Raw genomic sequence first — 21,238 nt, forward strand, 5'->3', positions numbered from 1 at the left:
GCTTGTGTTTTGGTGTATGGCCGTTTGTAGGAGGAAATAAAAAATTCCAGTTGCATTAGGGTCTTAGAGAACTCAGGTCCTTATTACTGGAACACAAATTGAGTTTATCGCTGAACCAAAACTTGACAGGAACCACAGATCGATGTATTTTCATGCATTTACTACAAGTAAAAGCTAGAGTGAACAACAGCAGTAACTCATCTGTGACAAAATACCATCCTTAGATATGTAGGTGTATAAGCAGAGAGGCAAAAACACTTAGTTTGGCAGATTTGTTGAGGATGGAGAATGGCTTAAAACAAGAAAAAGCATTCTTTTCCAATTAGCCTTAGGGAGCTCAGCTTGCTATAAATTCTGTGTTCTGGAACATGGCTGTGGACAATAGGTCAAAGATTAAGGAATTCATTACAGAACTGGTTGGTAGTCCGCAATTTAATAAACAAATGAATGAACAGGGTTCTCCATCCATAGCAAGATCCATTAGTGTGGCAATGATTGGATCCTAAATTATTTTTCTTTTAAACTCTTGCAAAGCTCCCCACTAACTTAATTCTTGTATGTGGACATTGCTTTATTTGAGGCGACCTGGTAACGATACAGCACTCAAACCAGAAATTAAATGCAGGCCTACCAGTAACTGCTTATAACTTGAGATTCTAAGGAGGTGAGGAAGAAAACTGTAGATCGCATTTTGAAAAACCGAAGGAAGAATAATGTGAAACTTCTGCACACAAAATACTCCTGCAGCACTCTGCTTGATGGAGCAATCAATATTTTTAGCACAGCAAGAATACTGAAATTACAGCACTAAACCTTCTCGTAGAAGAGTACATTACTCAAGGCTGCAAGATACGAAGCACAAGCTCAAAGCGAGAGGGCTGCATTGAAATGGAGGAGGCGACTTAAAACAATTTAGTCCTTTTTACAAACTCACTATTTCAGCATTTGAAATGAGTCGTGTTCCATCAAGAAGTCTGCTTAAAAACCAGCTGTATGCTCAGATTCTAATGCTTAGTAAGTAGGAACTAAGCGCTCAAACCCAAATCCTGTTCCTCATCAAAACAAAGAGGGTTAAACTGACTTATTTTGAAGGCCCCTGCAGCAATCAGACATACCACTGTTCCCTCTTTCTTTGTGCTGCAGAGTGGAAATATAGATGTTACTGACGTCTGTAATCCCCGCAGCTGCGGCCCCTTGTTGCAGCACGGGGCATTTGTCTGTGCTGTGTATGTAACTCTTGCAGCTCTGTTCCTTGCTGTAGTAGATGAGCATTGGGGTATTTGTTTTTGCCTGATTTGCTATGAAAACAAACTATATCCAGCCATGCTAGGTATGTGCGGTCTCTTGATCCTGATTTTTCAATATATTGGGTGATGTGTCAAGAAAGTTGTGATCCTGAAAGAATAATCACATTCCTAAAAATTCATGAAAGTAGATGAGTGGATAGGGTGGGAATCTGTTACTGAGCAGGGAGAGCTGTAATGTAAATGTGCATTTTCTACATCAGAAAATTTACATAAGACCTTTAAAATGCCTGATCTGTGTGAAAAGCTTCTGGGAAAGCTGACACCCATTTAGACACCATGAGATGTCAATTCACTTTGAGAAATGTATATGAAAGAAACCGGGTTTAATTGGTTTAGTGTGTGTTGGGGGGGGGGTGTCACAGACTTTTTTCCACCATTCTTCCTTTGAAGTGCTCTCAGCTCCTGGGGTCCTGTGATTATATGAGACTCCAAGGTTTCATTTATAAAGCTAGAAAACCAGCTATGAGATTTGTAGGGCATGCTCTTGAAAACACTCAACCCAGGCAATGGAGCGCTCTTGATCCTCTCCAAAGTCAAGCAAAGTTATTTTACCTAAAAGTTTTCTGAACTTTTACAGAACCTTGCCGTGTGGTTTTCCTCTTTTGCAGCAAGTTTGAAGCTACCTGGTAGTCGGCCAGCTTCAAATTTGAGGCCTGTTATTACAATTATTGCAGTATCACAGGTGGGCAGATGTCCAGGTGACCTTGTGTATGCATCTTGCCATTCATCCTTCACAGCCTGTTTCGGCTGAGGCTCTGTGCTCAAAGCTGCCTTTCATGGCTTGCTCTAATCAGTGCAAATTTCCGTTCTGCCACTGGGGTTTGGGGTGGAGGTAGGTTAGAAGTGAATGAGAAGCAGGGGAGAGCAAGAATGGGCTAAAAATGTTGAGGGCTCAAAGAGGAAAAGTAGGTCGTGGCAGGGTATGTGTGTTGGGAGGAGGACAAGGGGGAGCACAAGTAGGGGGAAGATTTGTTTTCCTATTGGCTTTTCAAAGTTGTGCAATTTAAGAATTGGATTAACCTGATATGACTTTGTTTTTCTGCCAGATTAGATATGTTGAGTTTCTTGGCATTGTGAGTTGTACAGTACATTGTGTGCTGTAAAATATGGGTGTGTCGGGATAGAGCTGTAATGACACAACATGCTCACAGTATAATGCAGTGCTGCTGGGTGGACTCCCCTGCGTCCCATTCCCTCTACCCCTCAACACAAATACTTGTTGGGGCATTTACAAATCTGTTAGAACCTCTCTACCTTCCTACGTTCTGTTTCCAGCACAGCATCAAGACATTTGAATACACTTTGTGATAAGGTGAGATTTACCTGGGGCCTGAAAGCCCATTTGATCTGGCAGTGGCGCACACTATATGAAGTGTCTTTTAAAAAACAAAGTAAGGAACTGCTATATGAAGACACTCAAGTTTCTTCCTGCTTTTTCAGGATTAAATTGGGGAAGGTTTACTGGGAAATGTTGCAATTTTTGATTCATTTTCTCTGCCTTTTTTAAACTAAGACATTGACTTTGGAATAGTGAAAAATCAGATACAGATCTGAACTAACTGCAAGTACTGAGCTCACTGTTGTTTGAAGTACACTGCAGGAGCATATCGATGTCAAAGTAAAATTTTCACAGCAGTATGTATTTGTTCAGTTGGTGTTACCTGCATCCTGAGATAATTTAATTTGGTGGATCCATTTTATATGCCGGACTAGCCCCATGGAGTAACCTTATTCTCTTTGCTTACTGCAAAGCATGGGGTGCAGTAATGAGTGACTGCAACTAGTCAGCTGCAGAAAGGTGGCCAGAATTGGAGCCCTCTTGAGCTGGGTGGTCGCTGCTCTGAGGGCTAATGAAGAGTGTACGGGGTTGGGGGCATGAAACTACAAATACCTTAGGGCACCATTGGTTAATTCCCTCTTTTGATTCCCAGACTTCTCTGGGGATCACAGATACCCAAGCGGGTTAGCCACAGGGGACTGACCATAGTATGGTCTCCAAGTGTCCAGGGACCTGCCCTCTGTATCAGTTGAAAAACAAGGAATTGATTCTTCTGCCTGTAGTGAAAATTATTTCTCTGGGAAGTGAAGAGCATAAATAGCAGATAAGGTTAAATAAGTTGGGTGTCAAGAGAGTGCCATGTTCCTTAGCTGTATGTTCTTACAGTGCCTTACTCTAATTCACATAAGCAAAAACAGTGCGGTTTGCTCATCAGCTGTAGGTTTTCCTGAGTGATAGTAGGGAATGGTAATTGAGCCATTGAGAGCAACACAAACGGAGTAAAATGGAGCAGGAGGTTGGTGTGCATCACTGCTGTGTACTGCAATGAAAGAATTAGGAGTGCAGCATATTTCAAATTAACCTGTATATCTGCCTTATGAGGTTAATCCGCAGGCTTTCAGTTATAAATGTTGGACAGCTGTGGTTTGGGTGTCTGCTTGAAACACCTGAGCTGTTGGTGTCTCCGCACTTAAAATCTCAGGGCATTGCCCAGACTTAGGGACCTCCTGTTCATGCATCCGTAATCACGTGGCTGCTCTCAGAAAGCCTGATCTTTCTGCTGGACTGGAAGCATTGCCAGGTTTAAGGAGCACTTTTCCAAACTCTCTTATCTGCTCAGTTTTCTCAGTGTGACGAAGTGGTCGAAGTCGTCCTTGAAAATCGTGGTAGTCTCTGTCTGGAAGCTATTCTGAACACGTGAAAATAAATCATTAGCCAAATAGAAGAACTGGAGGTGTAATTATCAAACTCGTGTGTGTCTCTGATTTCACCAGCTGCTGCACGTGTCTAGGTTATCAATTTATTTCTGTTGGAAAGTAAATAAATCTCACTTTTCTTCAGCATCCTCATGACTGTTTCAGCTGAGTAGCTCTTATCTATAGCAGGGATGTACTTCTGAGGTCTTGCATTTGAAGGCTTTAGTTTCTGCTTCCACGTGCAACGTGCTCTCACGAATTGTGCACCTGTGACACTGGCTGGGGATGCTGTTTGTCTCTTCTTAAGTCAGTTATTTAAAAACATTATTATCACTGCTGTCAAAATATGATACCTTACCATCAGGGTGGCTTTTGTCCCATTAGATCCTGCATGGGTTTTGGCTTGAATCCTTCAGCCAAATTCTGTCTCACTTCATCAACACTACTGTGTTCGCCAGTACTATATGGGGGCTATTTAAGTAGCGTCAGCAAAATCTGAACCGTAGGGGTTATACAGCATCATCAGATTCATACCTTTCCTGTACTGGGCCATATCCTGAGAGGCTGAAGTACCTCTGGTTCTCCTAAGTATGGAATTTAAAGTCATAATGTTTTGCATTTTTGAGCCACTGATGGGAAGCTTTCACAATCCTGTACGATGAAGATTTTATAGTGCCTTTTCCAAAGCAGGTCCTCTCAGGGTCTGCATCCTCATCTCCTATCGAAATCCAGGTGAATATCTGGTGCTCAGCGCTGAATGTGCTAAGCCCCATGAGCCCAGTTAACACCAAGTTAAAATACAGCACTGGCAGCACTAGCATTTAAGTAAACTCCTTAAGTGATTTTTTTTTTTGCTGCCCTTCAGTTTCTAGCCCCTGGCTGCTTGTTTCCCACTTTCTCACGTTTTCCCAAAGCCGCTGATGTGTACAGTCTGAAGATCACATTTAACCAACACAAGGAAATCAGCTTGGCCCGACGGGCTTCTTTATCACGTGGCTGAGAATGTGTTCACTCTGTTCTGCCAGATTATGGCTAGCTGAGCAAAATACAGTGAAGCTCTGGGCTTCTGGCCAAGCTTTTATTTCAGTTTGGAGCTTACAGCCACATATTTGCTGTTTGGCAGGACATCCACTGGGGTATATTTGGATAGTAATCTAGCATTGTTTTGCTCCTTTTTTTCTTCTCCTCTCTTTTTTTCTGGTTAATGCACACAGATAGTATAATCCCAATGCTTACTCCGGCCAGTCTGTACAAGATTTCTCATTGTGCACCGTTATGTATGTGCACACAGAACTTGTAGCCATGGCCTTTGATAAATATAAGTCAAAGCAATTAACTTTCTTCTATTGAAAAATTGTGGATGTCCTACTCTTTGCCCCCATGTGCTGATAACAGAGCTGTGTTGTTACTCTTCCCAAGATCAAAAGCTTCACTAGGGTTTGATTGAAGGCCAATTATGGAAGGAAGTAGCTGTGCTGGAGCTCTGAAAATAGCAATAATTGTTAAAATAATAAAGTGTGTCCTTGTGTGTCTTTATCATATTTAAAACTTCTTTTAGGGGAAGGGGGTGGCTTTCCTTTAGTTCGAAAATATTAGCAAATGTCTTGGGAAAATAGGAGTGTGCTGTTCGGAGAACAAGCATCCCTCTCTGGATTTCTTCAGTTCTGTTCTCCACCCCAAGCCTTGCCTTCCTCTGAAGCTGTTTGCATGCAGCCTGACTCATGCAGGAAAATAAAGCTGGATTTGATTTTTAACTGTATGGGAGGCTTTGGGTTCGGGGGCATAAAGGCTTTATGATGCAAACTCATTTATTTCTCTGTGAAATGAAAACGGGCTTTTCAAAATACAGCGTGTTTTGGAAAGTTGGCTCTGGTTTGAAACCCAAACATCTCTGAGGGCACCCTTGTGTGAAAAAATAGTACAGAAAGACATAGCGCTTGGGGAGGGGGTACGAAACAAGCAATAGTGTTTAGGAGCGGTGCTTGTTACTTTATAAAGGGACATCTGTCTCGAAATAGGAGTGAGGGAGGGTGGTTGGGTGGTTGGTTTGTTTTATATGGACGGTACCGAGCCTGGAATTCTGTTTTCACAGTAACTTTATCAGACACTTGGAGCTGTGTCTGAGCAGATAAATGCTGGCAAAAGCTGCAGACTTTTCCCCAGATCTGTACATTGTTCTTTAGGATTTAAATTTACAGTTGCCTTCTCTTGGTCTTTCTTGAATCCTCAGAGAGAAAAGAACCTGGGAGAAAGAGCCTCGGCTTGTGTTGGCTGAGTGCTTCAGGAAGGGAGAACTTGGTTCTTAGTGTTAAATCTTGGCGTGTATAAATGTCCATTTATCACTTGCAGTGTAGCTGGGAATCATCAAGGGGAATAGATAGAAATGAAGATGGTGATATGGACAGTGCTAAGTAAATCGTCTGCAGTGTTTTATATTCACGGCTGTAGGTGCTGCTTTGGTGATCATACAGTTGTGACTGGGTTGAACTTACAGCAAGATTTTACCAGAGTTTGGGTTTTTATTTTTTAATTAAACTCAAGTGCTTGCAGACATCTATAGGACAAGATAATCCTTATGTGAAAATCATGAACCCTCTGTATTTCTTTTTAGCTAACTGGACTCAGAATCACCAATTACTTGAGTAAAATATTTGCATTATAGATAAATGGTATCAAGTAATAAGCCCAGAGGATTGTACAGATCCGGTGAAGCCCTTTGATTTGTCACTTGGACCTTAAAGACTAGAATTCTCTTAGAATTCCCTTGAATTACTAGGATAGAACCTGTTACTTACTCCTTTGAATCTCACTGTTACACTCTCTCCATTGAAATGAGAATTATTTAGTCTTTCTTCATTCACTTAAACATGTTTCTAAATCATCTGTTTTTTCTGACCATAAGACAGTTTTATGTGTATAACAGCCATAAAATACTCTGCCTAAAATAACTCTGTTCACTACTGTTACTGGGTTTGGATGGATCTTTGGTATACAAACTGCTTCATTGCCTTCTGGAAGTTTTAGTTGTCAAAACCACAACCTTAGTGAGGGGTACCCTGTTGGTTGACTTAAAGATGTTTGTATAGTTGGCAGCTTCAGCTGCTCTCAGAAACAGCCTTGCCTGATCTCTAGGAGCTGCTGAAACTCATCAAGCAGGTTCCTGCTAACCAATTATCCAGTTAAGCAGAAAGAGGAAAGGTGTTTCTCTGTTTTTTTCTTTGCTAAGTTTAACCCATTCTTCCCCAGGCTTCAGTAATTATGGATGTTCGTAACACTGGAATGACAGCAGTGAGAGTAAGCAGAAGGGTGCTAGAAGGGAACTCTGATCTTGCACACAGATCAGTATTTGCATCCCTCAAGTGGGCAGAGACATGCAGTTTCCAGCAGAAACGTAGAGCACTCGGGTTCTTGGCTCTAAGCCCTGTCTTGTGCCCCTCACCTAGCTTTTGGTCTTGCATTTTAACAATATCTTAGAAATAAAGAAATACATTCCCCCCTCCAATCAGCCCCCTCCCCACTCCAATAATGAGTGTTTCATTGCTGCCAGAGCAAATTTGTTGATTCCTAAACACTCCTACCGTGTCTTGCTTGGAAGACTTCAATTGCTTGTGTAACAAGTGCTGTGGACAATACAGAAAAAGCTCTTTCAAGTAGAGCTCTGGTTTCCTCTACATATTATAAGAATAAATAAATGCTCAGCTGATAGCAGACAGCTGGGTTGTCCGCATCTGACTGCCTTCTGCATTGATTTTTAAGACAGGACATGTGCATGACTGCTTTCATGGCTATCAATACCAGATGTGTCTGTGTGGAATTCGCAGAGATGGCAAAGTGACAGCGCAGTTGTCAAACAAATAATTTTGCTCGTGATTACTGGAAATAGTAAATGGGTGGGTGGGATAACGTGCAAAGACATTCTCAATTCCAGTAGAGAACAAGAGCATTAAGTGACTTTCCTGACTGCTCTAACAAATAGTAACATGAATACTTTTCTCCTTCCCACTACCTGCCCAAGGAATGTGTTCGATGAGCAGCAGAGTCTCTGTGGGTCCTGTGATGGGTGAGGAGGCTCCTGCAGCCTTCCTTCAGCCAGGGAGTTACCAGCTCCTTTCATTTGCATTGTTTTCACAAAGCTTGTTAGTAATACATGTGGATACCTCTCTGCCAAATTGGTTTGAAATTGGCCAGCAGTTTCAGAAGCTGTTGGGAGGAGGCTAGACAGGCATGTGCACAGCACGATTGCACAAACCTCATTTCTCTAGGAAACTCAGCTGAAGAGTAACTGTCAAGTACTGGGACACCGAATGGAACTTGCAAAGTAATTGAAAGGGCTGAAAGGCCATTTGGTATCTCAATTGTGTACATAGCCTTTAACCAGGAACACAAGTTCTTGCCCACAGGTTAGATCCACACAGGCAGATTTCCATCTGCCCTGGACCTGGCTTGGCAGAAGTGAAGTGTAATTTGGTGCCTGCATTGATTATTTTGAAAGTGACTGGAAATGCTTATGAAGAATTAGGTACAAATACTCACCAGCTTAGGTTGTGGCTGTTGCAGAGCATGACCTGGTGGTCTGAGCTGTGCTAGCGGCTGAGTTGTCTCTGCAATATCCTTTGACTTTCGTTTCGTGAGTAGCCTGAGGGTGTAACTGAATATTTACTACTGTTCCCCATTGGTTTGTTTGGTTTTATAAAGGAAGATCTGTGTGTGCACAAGTTGGAATGTCTGTTAATAACAAAAATTTAATAGAGCCTTTCTGTCATCAGGGTTTTATTGAGTTTTGCTTGTGCATTGAGTCCTCAAGGACCTTATGCAGGCATCAAAATGGAGACAAAGGAGGTAGAGCAAATTCTCAGCTTAACTGAGCAAGGAAGGAATCTGCAAAGCTAGGTGGCCCCCCCATCCATAGCAGCTAGAGCTAGCCTTGAAACGGGTAAAGATGGGTTGAGACTTCTGCTTCAGTAGATGCTTCTTCCAGGCTGCAGATTGCTGGGGTGAGGTACATGGGTTGAACAGCATGTTGTGTGCGGTGGATGGGCAACAGCATCTAAACTGGGTGTGAATTAGGTGGAATGTACGCACATAAATGGCCTGGGCATGAGGAAGCAAAGATGGTTTCACCTGTGAATAGATGAGCTACTTCTGGTGAAGTGCACCAGAACACAGGGTTGGCTTCTGTAGAAAGAACACATTAAAGGTGGCACAAAGCATCTTAATCAGGAAACTAGCTCTTAATTTATTTTTGACACTCGGGAGCCCCACAGATCTGGTCAGTGCCATTTTCTTTATTCCTTCTGCATTTGTAATGGGAAAACTAATAAAAATGTCCTGCTACGTTTTTTAAAAATACCATTTCTATGGCATAGCTCTATTTTGTGTAATTTTTTTATGTCCGAAAGATAGAGGGCTTTAGAATAGAAGAAGAAAAGTGGCGTATCTGAGCTTAAGATAAAATAAGATGATCTCTGTGACAGAGACAGCAGAAATGATGTGATACGACAGTTGCTGTAGCAACACCACCTACTTCATGAAAATCAGAGTTAACAGGAGTGTAAAAGGTAAAGCCCACATAATTTTCCAAGCCCATGAATTGTTGCTGCCCTCAGCTTGCACTGCTTTCCAACTCTCCGGTGTTTCTCCTTTCATTTGGGCACAGATACACCTTTTTCTGCATGGCCAACTCCTGCAGACCTGATCCTGTATTCAGCAGGGGCACACAGTGGGGGTTCTGCAGGAGCAATGAAGCCTGCAGTGTCTTTGCTTACAGGTGACTAGGTGAATAAGAGGGCAATAACATGAAGGATTGTGTCATGTCATGTCCTGTCCTGTCCTCCCTCCCAAATCCTCTCAAAAGCCTTGGACAGCAAAATGCTGTAAGGCCTATGCTGTCTTACAGGTATTTTGTGTAGAGAACGGGATGACCACCATTGTAAAAAGGAAACCAGACCACTTAATCTGCTTCTGTGGGAATAAGCTTTTAGTAAAGCAGTGTTATGTTCAATTAAGTATTGTAGAGACTGAAGGTGTCAGAGGTAGAGACGTCTTCATTATCAGAATGTTTCATTACATCAGATGTAGGGACTCTTCATTAGGGACTGTAGTGACAGGACAAGGGGTAACCGGTTAAAACTTAAACGGGAAGTTTAGATTGGATATAAGGAGGAAGTTCTTTCCTGTTAGGGTGCTGAGGCACTGGAATGGGTTGCCCAGGGAGGTTGTGAGTGCTCCATCCCTGGCAGTGTTCAAGGCCAGGTTGGACGAAGCCTTGGGTGGGATGGTTTAGTGTGAGGTGTCCCTGCCCATGGCAGGGGGGTTGGAACTGGATGATCTTGAGGGCCTTTCCAACCCTGACTATTCTATGATTCTGTGACATTGGCACTTTGCCCGCTCCCAAATAAACCCAAAATAGCGGTGTTCCATACCAGCAATATGTAAAGTATCAAAACACATTGATTTACATCAGAGTGGCCTTGAGCTGGTTGTCTGACTGCTGTACCAGGAGCTGCTGCAGAGGGCTTTGTTCAGGACAGGCAGAGACTACTGTGAAATGTTCTGTATTGAAGGGAGTAGAAGGGTCTCTGTTACAGAAACGTTTCAGTGCCAAACATTGTTGGAAAGTTATTTGGTGTGTCTGGATTGACAACTCATTTTGAAATTTGCAGCTATGGTTACTGGAAGAAAAATCCTGTATTAAACATATGGTTGCTGTCAGTAAGGCTGCTGTTGGCTTGCACTCTTCTTAATGATAGTTCTCAGTGAGCAGGGTCCTCAATGTATATTTATAAAATGCAGATGATGTGTGTCTTTAAAAGCTCCCATATGCAGTGAATTGATTTGCCAGTTCACGTTGGCCTCAAGGTTACACTCCAATCTATTTCTGGTTTGAATATGTTGATTTTTTAATATATATCGACTTGGTGTATTGGTCATGTTTTTATGATTGATTGGCAATGGAGAGCCAAAATGAGTGTGATAATGGAAGTAAAATCTCTGTTACTTGTGAATTGGGGGAAAAGAGCTTGAAAGAAACAACAGCCTCAAATAGCAGTCAAGTTTCCCTGATCTGTTTTGCTGAGATGCCTTCTGAAGGCAGCACAGTAAATGCACTGCTCAGGAGATGGAAGGAGGTTTGACTTTGGTGTCTTGTGGCATTTTTATTTCATTTGTTATGTAGTTCAGAATCTGCACAGGTTCATGCAGCATGTTTGGAATCACAGTTCTGGGCTATGGATGGTTTGCAGAGGAGGTCCCAAGAAGGAAAAAAAGTATTAGGATTCCAGGATTTCTTCAGGAAAGATCCCATCACCACCCTTTTTCACTGCTACTGTTTTTAAAAGATAGAAACGTAAAGATTTCAGTATGTGTTGCTTTTTCTGGTGACATGGCTTACCTTCATCTTCCTGCAGATCACCCTCTATAAAGCACTGCTGTAGTTTTGTTGCAAAAGGAGAGTGCTTTAGTGAGCAAAAAACGTAAGAAAGCAAGAACACAAAGCTCCTGCAGCACATAGCTCAGGTTTGTGTGTGCAGAACAGATCGAAAGAGAAGAGATTTGCAAGTTCCTGTAACTCTGCCCAGTGACCCCTTTTTCTTAAGGGATATATTCAGACAGCAGCTGATAGCATCTGTTGTCTGTCTCTCAGCCTTGCCATTAGCTACAGATTGGGAGTTAGAGGGAAATGTACCTGCTTCACGTGGCTTTTCCATGCCGTTTGAAATCTCACTTGGCTGTGTTTTGATAACACACCCAAGCAAGAAGGGCTTGGGTACCAGAACTGGGTAAGAGATACATGAGTCACGGATGGCATTTGCTTTCAGGATTACATGATGGCTTTCTGCAAGACCTGTTTACTCACTGAGAGCGTGCTGTCCTGGGTGTTCATTACCCGAATAAATAGAACAATGTGAGACGAGCTTACTTGGGCTGGAGCCTTGCAGAGCACATTGGCTGTAGCATGAGCCCATCTTGAGAACAAGCGTTGCCTTTGTTTTGAGTGGGATTCCACGTGAGGGTACATTTATGGATGTCATATGAGGCTGTTATCTAAAGCAGAGACTCTATCTAAAATCTACTGTTTGAGACCGGTTAATGAAAGCTGGGTACATAATTGTCCAAGGAAAGAAAAATGGATCTTTCTGTCTCCTTCAGAATAGGTTAATAATTCTGATGCTTCTCTGGAACCTTCCCTTTAACAAAAGAAAGAAGAATTGTACTTTTTGAACAACTGTAATATATGTGAATTGCCAATTAACAAAAATATACACCGATATGCCAGAGGATGTCACGAAGCTCCAATGCACCAGAGAATAGCAGCATCTTGAAGTGAAACGTGCTTCTAAGCCAAATGTAACTCAAAATGAAATACCTGTCTGAATGTTCTTTCCTGAAGCTTTTCTGTCCCCACTGAATGCCATCTTTGCCTATCTTTGTGAGAAAAGCAGCATCCTACAAGAAAATTGGGCATTTAAGAGGGCTGTGGATTTCACGCTTTTCAAGAAAGTGAAAATCCCTGTGCAGTGTCCTGGGAGCAGGATCAACCCCTCTGTTTCCGTGTGTAGCACTTCTGCAAGGGAAATGTTCAGAACAGGAGCAACTACTTTCAGGCATCTTGCAGGGGCTGGTTTGGAAGGGAATGGAAGTTGGATTTCCTGATAGCTTTCAGAAATGGGGCCTCATTGAGCTGCTTTCACCCAGGGCAAGGTTTGCAGAATGCTGATCTTACAGAAAAGTCTTAAATACAGTAGGTGTAGTGGAAAATTTTACCTGGTGGTGCCTCAAACTTGTTTATTTATTGCTTTTATTACCAGCAGAACAGGCATAGCATATTGCATGCACATTAATCTAACTACACGCAGGAGTTGCAAATCAAGCCCTCAAAAGCCTGCACTCAACTGAAGGCCACGTGTGCAGCTTCAGATGGAACTCCCCCCCCACCTTGTTTGCTTGGATCTCACAGGCTTTAATTAGATTGTATCCTCTTTTTCCCCTCTTCCCTTTGGAATGCAGAGGTCAGACCAGCTCTGAGTTGAATCAGGGCTGTATCAGGAAGGAAGCGGTTGTCTGTAGGATCTTGGATCTTGACCTCATTTGCTGCAGATGTGAGAGGATGCGGGGAGCGACAGGAGGAGAAGGGAAAATCTGGCAGGAAGGACAAAAGGATTTTATCTACAGAGACTGGATTTTGCCACAGAGTTTTAGCAGAATTCTGAGCAAGTCATTTGATGATGTGAGCTTGCGCACTGCCTGCTTGCTTCCCCTTCTGTGAGGAGCCCAGGCTGGGGGCTTGTGGGCTAAAACTGTTTCTGTGAAGCATGCAGATGTGGTAGTCACTGCTAGAGGAAACTCCTATGAAGCTGCTATTTGCGTCTCTGAATGAGGTTGGAATAAGTTGTGGCGAATAAGGTAGGGATCCATTTGGATAAACCAAATGGGTCAAATGAGTGACTCCTAAATGAAGGAAAGAGTCTGGAAAAAAATAATGTGATCCAAACTTTAAAGATTGTTGCAGCCATGACTGTGCTGCTTAAAACTTGATTTTATAAAGCAATTGCCAAGAAAGGTTGGACCAAATGATCCCTGAGGTTCCTTCCAACCTGGGAATCTCTGATTCCATGATTTTATGAGGGTAACAGCGTTGCAAAATGCTGTGATTCTATGAGAAGACAACCTGGATTTTGTGATGGGCCCCTGCAACAACAAGAACATTGGAAATGAGCAGGAATGGACCTGACAGCACCCTCAGTGTCCTGCCGCTCAGATTGAGTGGAGCACTCTCGCTCTTAGGAGCCGAAGGGGGACAGGGCACTTTGCCAGTGTACTGTTTGCTGATCAGAGGATCTGTGGGACTCGGGCATCTGGAGCTGCATTTGTACCATCAGCAGAGGCGCTCTTCTGCCCTGTTCCCTCCAATGATGCTCTTCTACAGAACACAGTCATCCCAGCCTTTGCTGAAGCAGCCTTCCTCTTCCAGGCTCTCCCGCTCTCCTCTTTGGCCACCGATCTCCCTCATCCTCACCTCCTTACCCCCTTCTCAGCTTCGAGTCCTACTCACTTAGGGAAACTGCCGCTTTCTCACCCAGCATGCAGGCAGTAGATTTCAAGGCAGCCAACAAAAGGGAAATAGCCTTGATCAGGAGCTGCTCCCACTTCCAGTGCACAAGCCACTAGCGCGGTTCTTTGAAAGGTTTGCCAGCAATTTGTTAACAGGTTCAAAACAAAGTGTTTTTGCTAAACCTTTTTCGGGAAACTGGAGAGCCATGTTGGCAGAAACATAACTGGCACACATATATCCAAACAGAGAGGTTGAAATCTGGCAAAAGTCTTAAGGAACTGAAGACGGCGTCCTCTAATGGGAAGTGTCAGACAATCTTAATAAGACTACCAGTCCTGCCTGTAATAATACTGTAGAGGCCCAGAGCAGGGGGCACACAATGTTGAGAGGGGAAATAACAATTCTTTCATAATTAGATGCACAAGGTTTGTAAACAGTGCTGATATCTGTAAAAAGTACACATTCTAACAGCACTTCAACGTGCCAGTCGGTTAGTGCGTGTTAAGAGCAGCGAGTATGTTGTGGTTGTGTTGGATTAGGATCCTTCTTTCTGCAGGAAGTGTTTGCAGTCACCCCGTGTTCAGCAAAATAAAGTTTGTGTAAGATAAGCAATAGAGGAATGTCTGTGCCAGGTTGGAGCACTGGGCAAAATACACTAATCGCTAGTGCAGAAGAAAATAAAGCTCCTCTAATAACTGCTTACATAAATACACCCAGAGGTGAAGTGTCTTCTGCACCCCCAGGCAGAGCGGTTTGTTTTGTTCTTCCAGTGGGAGGGCTGGAAGGTCAATACAGCACAGCTTGTCATTCCCTTTAGTGCCTGTATGGATTATGGTCTTACTGTCTGTGTAAATGTTCTGGTTTCTGGAAGACACTAAAATCCTAATAGTAGGGAAATTGGAGAGGAAGATAAAACATTGTGTATAATATTGTAAGTGAGGAATTATAACGTGACAAGATATCGTCCTTAGATAAATCTTGACTTCCAGAATACTCCTTTTGCTTTACTGCAGGTGGATATTTTTGCCCTGTGTTCTGCAGTGAGGTAACTTCTCCTAGAGGCTGAAGGAGTTAACACAGAAATAGATGACAGATTAGTCTGGGACAGGCTGTGATTTGGAGTAAGAGAACTATTCCAAATAGCTGGCCAGGCACCAAGCGGATAGACAGTTTGGAAAACATATCAGCAGAGCCGTGGTGTTCTCTGGAGCAGCTCTGGGTGAGGATTATCTGTCAATTTAACTGCCGCGCTATAGAGTCTGACTGACATTCCCAAAGTGCCTTTAGTTTATATAAAGAAAAATGATTAGCAAACACATATTTTATCTCCGGGCTGCTAATAAATTGAATAAGAAGCTCCTCTTTTCTTTCCCTCCAATACATGCGTAAAAAATAGGGGAAAATATTTTGATTAGAACATTTCCACTCCCTTTTCTTTTTCTCATCGCTGTTCTCCAGCCAGCTGCTGAGCTGATGAAAAGTGTGGAAGGGCTGTGAGAAGGGAGATTTTGTGAAAATGAGGCTCATTTTCATGGGAGTTGACTCATGCAAAATTGAGTTCCACATAATTTAGCAGGGATCTCTTGCAGTACAGATAAGTCTGTCAAGCAGTGGTTGCAGTTGAAGAGGTTATTTCCGTCTTAACTCTCCTGGGCACAGCTGGAAGGTGGGATGTTTCAGAAGGGGGAAATCGGGAGTCAGGATACAGTGACTGAGCTCCCCCCGATACCGGGTCAGCGTTTTGGTTTTGTAGGTGTAAAACAAAGCGACTGTACTTTTGAATCGTGAATTTTAATTATTGCAAGCAATTAAAAGCTGCTGTTCTTTTTCTTTCACCAGCCGCTCGCTGACCTAGATAACACAAGTGAATGGCCTCAGTTCATTTCTCTTTGAACAAGGAAGCACAGTGAAAATGTTGCCATTACGTTGGGTTTCCTCGCTGGCATCTCTGCTGGGAGGAGGACTGGAAGGGCTGGAACAGCCAACCTGCTTTCAAGTCCTTCTCTCTGGAAAAGTTTCTGCTATTGCTAATATCTGCCAGGGCAACACCAAGAGTGTGAGCGAAGGCAAGATGTTGGGGCAGCCGTAGCAACCGGGGCTGCCAAAACCCGGCGGTCCCTTTGCCAGGAGACACCGGGAGCTGTGTCTGTCCTGGTATAGTCAGTGTTGCTTGAGTGGAGCTCTAGAAGCGGGAAGGTCTCCAGACAAAAGGCCAATGTTGTCATAAGTTGTGGTGTCTCCAGGCCACGGTGGAGACACATCACTAGGGTGGTATGAGGGGAAGTTTCCATTAACCATTGTTCCCAGCTTGCATCCACCACCACCGTGGAGTTCTGCAGTTGGATTTCCAGAAGAGCTTAACGCTCAAAAGCTCTCATTTCAGCAACTTAAATAGAGGGGCCAAGTTCTTTCCAAAACACTTGGCAATCCTCAACCCCCATTGAGAACAAAGCTCAGCACATGAAACAGTCCAGCCACTTCACTGTGAAGATTTGGCAGAGTGGTTAAATAATACAGAGCCTGGCAAGAAAGGCATCTGGCTCCCCATGCTGAGCAGTGAGGTGCTTTACCTTCACTGGCCTTGGCGCCTGGCGCTGTGGGCTTCCTCCTTGGCTGATTCCTTGCGCATCGCAGCCTCTGACCGGCTCTGTCTCTGAGTGTTGTGACAGCTGTGGAGCTTGCTGATGTGAGGATTAGTCGGCTGCTGGGCACATGACGTTCAGATTGCTTGTGCTTATTTGACCTACCTCTGATTGCAAGGAATTTAGTGCATAAAAATAACACCCAGAACAAATTTGGCAGAAGGATGCACGGCTGAAGTGCCATGCACACAGAGGGAAAGGAGCTTGGAGAGCAGTGTAACATGAGGCCATGTCCTGTTCTCCTGCAGTAACAGCGGTGCCAAATCCAGCGCAGCCCACGCTGTCTTGGGTTACAACGAGTTCCAGCACCACATAGATGTAATGGCCATTAGCCAGTAAACTAATGAAGACAGGTTCCTGGCATGTGTTATTGGCAAAACTTGGTAGAATAAATAAAAGGATAGCAAGTGCCAGGAGTTGCCTAATGTAGAACGCTGGACAAGGCAATACTGGTTTTTCTGCCTGGGCTTTTAGACACCCTGAGTAACTGCTCTCAGTGGAGTTCCTGCTCATCTGAAGGAGTGTGACAGGACGGAGTCAGCCTGCGTCGACTGATGGGGGCCAGTGTACCCTGCGAGTGAGGGATGCCTTACAGGGCAGTATCTTTTGGGCTCCAGGTGATAACCTTTAGCTGTGTGCATGATTTGTTCAGGCTTTGGAGTGGTGAATAGCATTCACCTTGACTGAGCTTCACACCGGCACCTGGGATGTCTTACGTTTGCTGAAGCAACCAGGTCTTTAGTAGTGAGAGCTTCTAAGACCCAGGGAAGTGAAATGTGTGCACACAGGGAATGAGGCAGGATCTTGATTGCTGTGGGTTCTTCTCCCAGATCACTGTGGAGATGTGTCCCTCTTCCCTTTACTTAGTGGTTGCACTGGTGCAAACCCTCCATTCCCCATGATTAAAAAGAGCATTTCTGCCCTTTTTCAGAGATACTGTAAAATTTCTTGAGGCCTGTGATTACAAAGCTCATGTGGTTGTGTAATAACAGCACATTATAGATTAATGATAATATGTAAACTGATACTGTGTACCTAGAGCTTCGGCAATATTTAAATACAGGTTCTTTTGTTTAGGGCAATTAGAAAGCTGAGACAGATTTCACAATCCACTTGACTTTTAGAAACACCCTGCATGCTCACCAGAAATAATACACAACTATTTAGCGCTGGTGCCTTGCTTCCGTCTTAGCTCTTTGACAGAATTTGCAAGATTTGTGGTGCATGTGTCTATACATTTGTCTGCATAAAAAAAATACCAGGCTGTTCTGGTACCAGCATCACATCAAAGGAAGCTTTCCTGCTTTTAAGCCTTTAAATAAGCCTGTTTCTGCCAGCCCGCGTATCCGAAATGAGATTAGCCATCCCTCTGGAGCAGGGCTGCGGCCATGCCTCGGTGCTCTGAGCCGGTCGGGCCGGCGTCAGGGCAGTTCCTGGCCAGGGCTTCCCCCCGGTGCTGCTGCAGCGTTTTAAACACGAAGCGCCCGCTAGTGAAACCCCGCTCCCTTCCCTACAGCCGTGGAGATGCATTAGTAACTTTGATCCTCCTTTTCTCTTCTCCCAGGCCCTCGCTAGCCTTTCCTGGAAGCTGATGTTATCGCTGTGTTAAAACAGGAGTTACTAAAGCCGAGCTGTCCCTTAGCAAGCCCTGTTTTGCGCAGTGCAATCCCCTGGTGCATTTTCTGTGCAGTTCCAGTGTTGTTGCTGCGATCACCTAGATTAAAATAATGCATTGTTAACACTGGCCTTGGCTTGGAATTAGAAACATTGATCATTTTACACCCTAAATAGTGCAGATGCAGGCTCAAATAAGGAAATATTATGCAGTCACAGGATGTTTGTGTCGTTGTTCTGAAAGCCGCCCGTATTTCTAAAGGCAAAGTGAATTAGCTAATAGCCAAAATGATACAGAAGAATGGGCTTCAATCACAAGTCGGCCCTCTGAAGCCTGTGGGGCTTGTGCTTCTGAGGCATGTGAGAACTTCTGAAGATTCTGCCCCCGGGGATAGTCCCTGTTTAGGCAGCTGACTTCAGGGTCCTATTTTGGGAACCTTTGGTTGGGACTTTAAATTGGATTTTTAGTGGGAATGGTGCCTGAATTGGTGCTGGAGGATCCTGAAGGCAATGTCTAAGATTAGAAAAGGAAAATTGAGGGGGGATAGCGTTCTTTTCTGGGGATAGGCTCCTTTTTATTAGATTTTATACACCATAAAAGAGCAGGGTGGCATGACTCAGTATTCATTTTTGCAGAGCATCTTTAAGTAGTCATTGTAGCGTTTCACGTCCAAGTTTTCTTCATTGTCATTTAGAATATCACAGGTAGGATTTCAAATCTCCTTAGAGGAGTGCTTCAGCACAGCTTGACAGTGCATTTTCATGAGGTATTGTCCTCTTGCAAGTACTGTACATCATTGTAAACTAAATGTACACGCAAAGGTATCTATGAATAAATCTGTGTATGAGAAAGCTGGGAGGCATTACAGTGTGGTGAATAAATCGGAGCTAAGTGACAGTACTTAGGATTTGTTCCCGAGGATGTGATCTTAATGAAGAGGCATGAGTTGAAGCAATGTCTAGTGCAATCAGTGTTGGATTCACTGATCTTATGTGGGCATCCAAGATGATTAGCAGCCGGAAATGGGAACCAATTCTGAACATAACGGCATGAGCATGTCTGAATCTGAGTATGCAGAATGGGCGGTCTGGTATTTAGCAAGAGTAGATACCAAATGCACAGTAAGGCTTGAAGAATTAATCCGTGTAAAGCATTGTGAGATCTCCTAAAATCCATGTTCAGTGATGTTATTTACATATTTTCTAACATATCTGGCTTTATCCTTGCTTTCTATAGGTCAGATCTTGCCAGCAAACCGAAACACACCGAGTCCCATTGATCCTGAGACTATCCAAGTTCCTGTTGGCTACGAACCTGATCCTGCAGATCTTGCTCTTTCCAGTATTCCTGGCCAGGAGATGTTTGACCCTCGTAAGCGCAAGTTCTCTGAAGAGGAGCTGAAACCACAGCCGATGATTAAGAAAGCTCGCAAAGTCTTCATTCCGGATGACCTGAAGGTAAATTGGAACTGGTGACGAGGTTGGTTGTACTCTGTAACAGTTCCTCTCTGAGGTACAGGTTTGGAGCATCAGTCTGGTTTCTCCTGTAAGGTAGATCTGCCAGACTGTGTTGTAGAATGAAACTGTCAGCGGTTCTGAATAAGGCTGAGGGGAGGATGTCCCTTATTAGTTATGCAACAGTCGAAATTCATGAGATCAATATTCATTTCCTTTGTATGCCAGAAACTTCCTGCGTGACCTTGGACAAGCTTACTTTGTCCCGTATTTCCCACTAATGAAACAACCTGATCATGTTTCCTTTTCCTCCAGCCTCAGTGTGCCTCATCAGCGTAAATGGTGAATTCTGAAAGGAAGAATCTGTGTCTTGCAGGGTTCATGGAGGTCCCTGACAGTAACAGAATGAAGTATATCGTGTCTGGTTTGGGAGCTGCTTTAGCTCTGTGCCAGTAACTCTGTATCCCAGTAATGAGTGGGAACAATATAGAGCAGTATACCAGAAGCCTAGGTGAAAGAAACTAAACTGGTTGTAGGAAAACAGAACAAAACTCTTTTGCTGATCTGTATATTTTAATGCAATATTTATAAGAATAATATTACAGTATTTTAAAAGAAAGAGCACCCTTGTCTGTGCCTCTCACTGCCTCTGAGATATGAAGAGCAAAGAGCACGAGGAGAGCAGCACAAATCCATCAGCAGATTCAGCTTGTCAGGCACCTGTGAAAATTGTTGTGATTTGCAAAATTCTATCCCCAGCACGTGATTTCCGAGAGGATCTTTTCTGTCAGAGGTACTCAGTGCAGGATGCTGCTGCCCCCAGGACCCAGCCTGAAGCCTGTCAGAGTCGGTGGGAATCCCTGGCTGCGCGTGTGAAGAGACTGGGATGCCACGTGTTCACACCAGATTGATAGCATTAGGGGAAGAAGCTGATGCTGTTTGCTATTTTTATCCCTAAGGATACTGTTGTGCAAGTTTAAAGCACAGAAATCACGATTCCAGTAGTGTTCAGGTGCTGTTGCTGTCACTTTGTTTGTGGTAACTTCAGCTTTCCTTTACACAGGTCTGTCTGCGCCATGCCATTACTTGCTTAGGCAAATTTTACTGCAGAGAATAAAGGGGTGAAGAGAGGTGTGTGGTACAGAAATGGTTGTAAGGAGACAGGAGTTTGCTCCTTGGTGCCATTTATCATCTTGTGGTATCTCCTAGGTATCCTTATTCATCAAAGCCAGACTTACCAAAGCTGCTGTTGGACTGCCCCATGCCAGAGATGGAAATTGCCAGTGTCTTGCATGCAGCAGCGGGACACAGAAGTTTTTAGCCTAGGACTGAACTAGAAGTTCAGGGTCTTGCATTTCCCTGAGATAATCCCATCCGTTGCCCTTGACTCATTTCAGAGTGCTTGACCCAAGTGCTGCTTCTGCCCTGGCATGTGGAGCGGCTGCTGAGTTCTGGGGGAGGGTAAGCAGATTAGA

At 43.7% G+C, this 21,238-nt stretch overlaps 1 protein-coding gene across 2 annotated transcripts in view; it reads left to right on the forward strand.

The window, feature by feature from the left end:
• The window catches only part of HLF (HLF transcription factor, PAR bZIP family member), a 35,487-nt gene that overhangs the window by 8,497 nt on the left and 5,752 nt on the right, over positions 1-21,238 (forward strand). For both annotated transcript variants that reach the window (XM_065694057.1, XM_065694058.1), the window contains exon 3: positions 19,546-19,766. In XM_065694057.1, coding sequence (XP_065550129.1) covers positions 19,546-19,766 — 221 coding nt within the window. The remainder of the gene's footprint in view (positions 1-19,545; positions 19,767-21,238) is intronic.

Source organism: Lathamus discolor, chromosome 13 (genome assembly GCF_037157495.1).
Source record: "Lathamus discolor isolate bLatDis1 chromosome 13, bLatDis1.hap1, whole genome shotgun sequence".
In the NCBI taxonomy this organism is placed as follows: domain Eukaryota; kingdom Metazoa; phylum Chordata; class Aves; order Psittaciformes; family Psittacidae; genus Lathamus; species Lathamus discolor.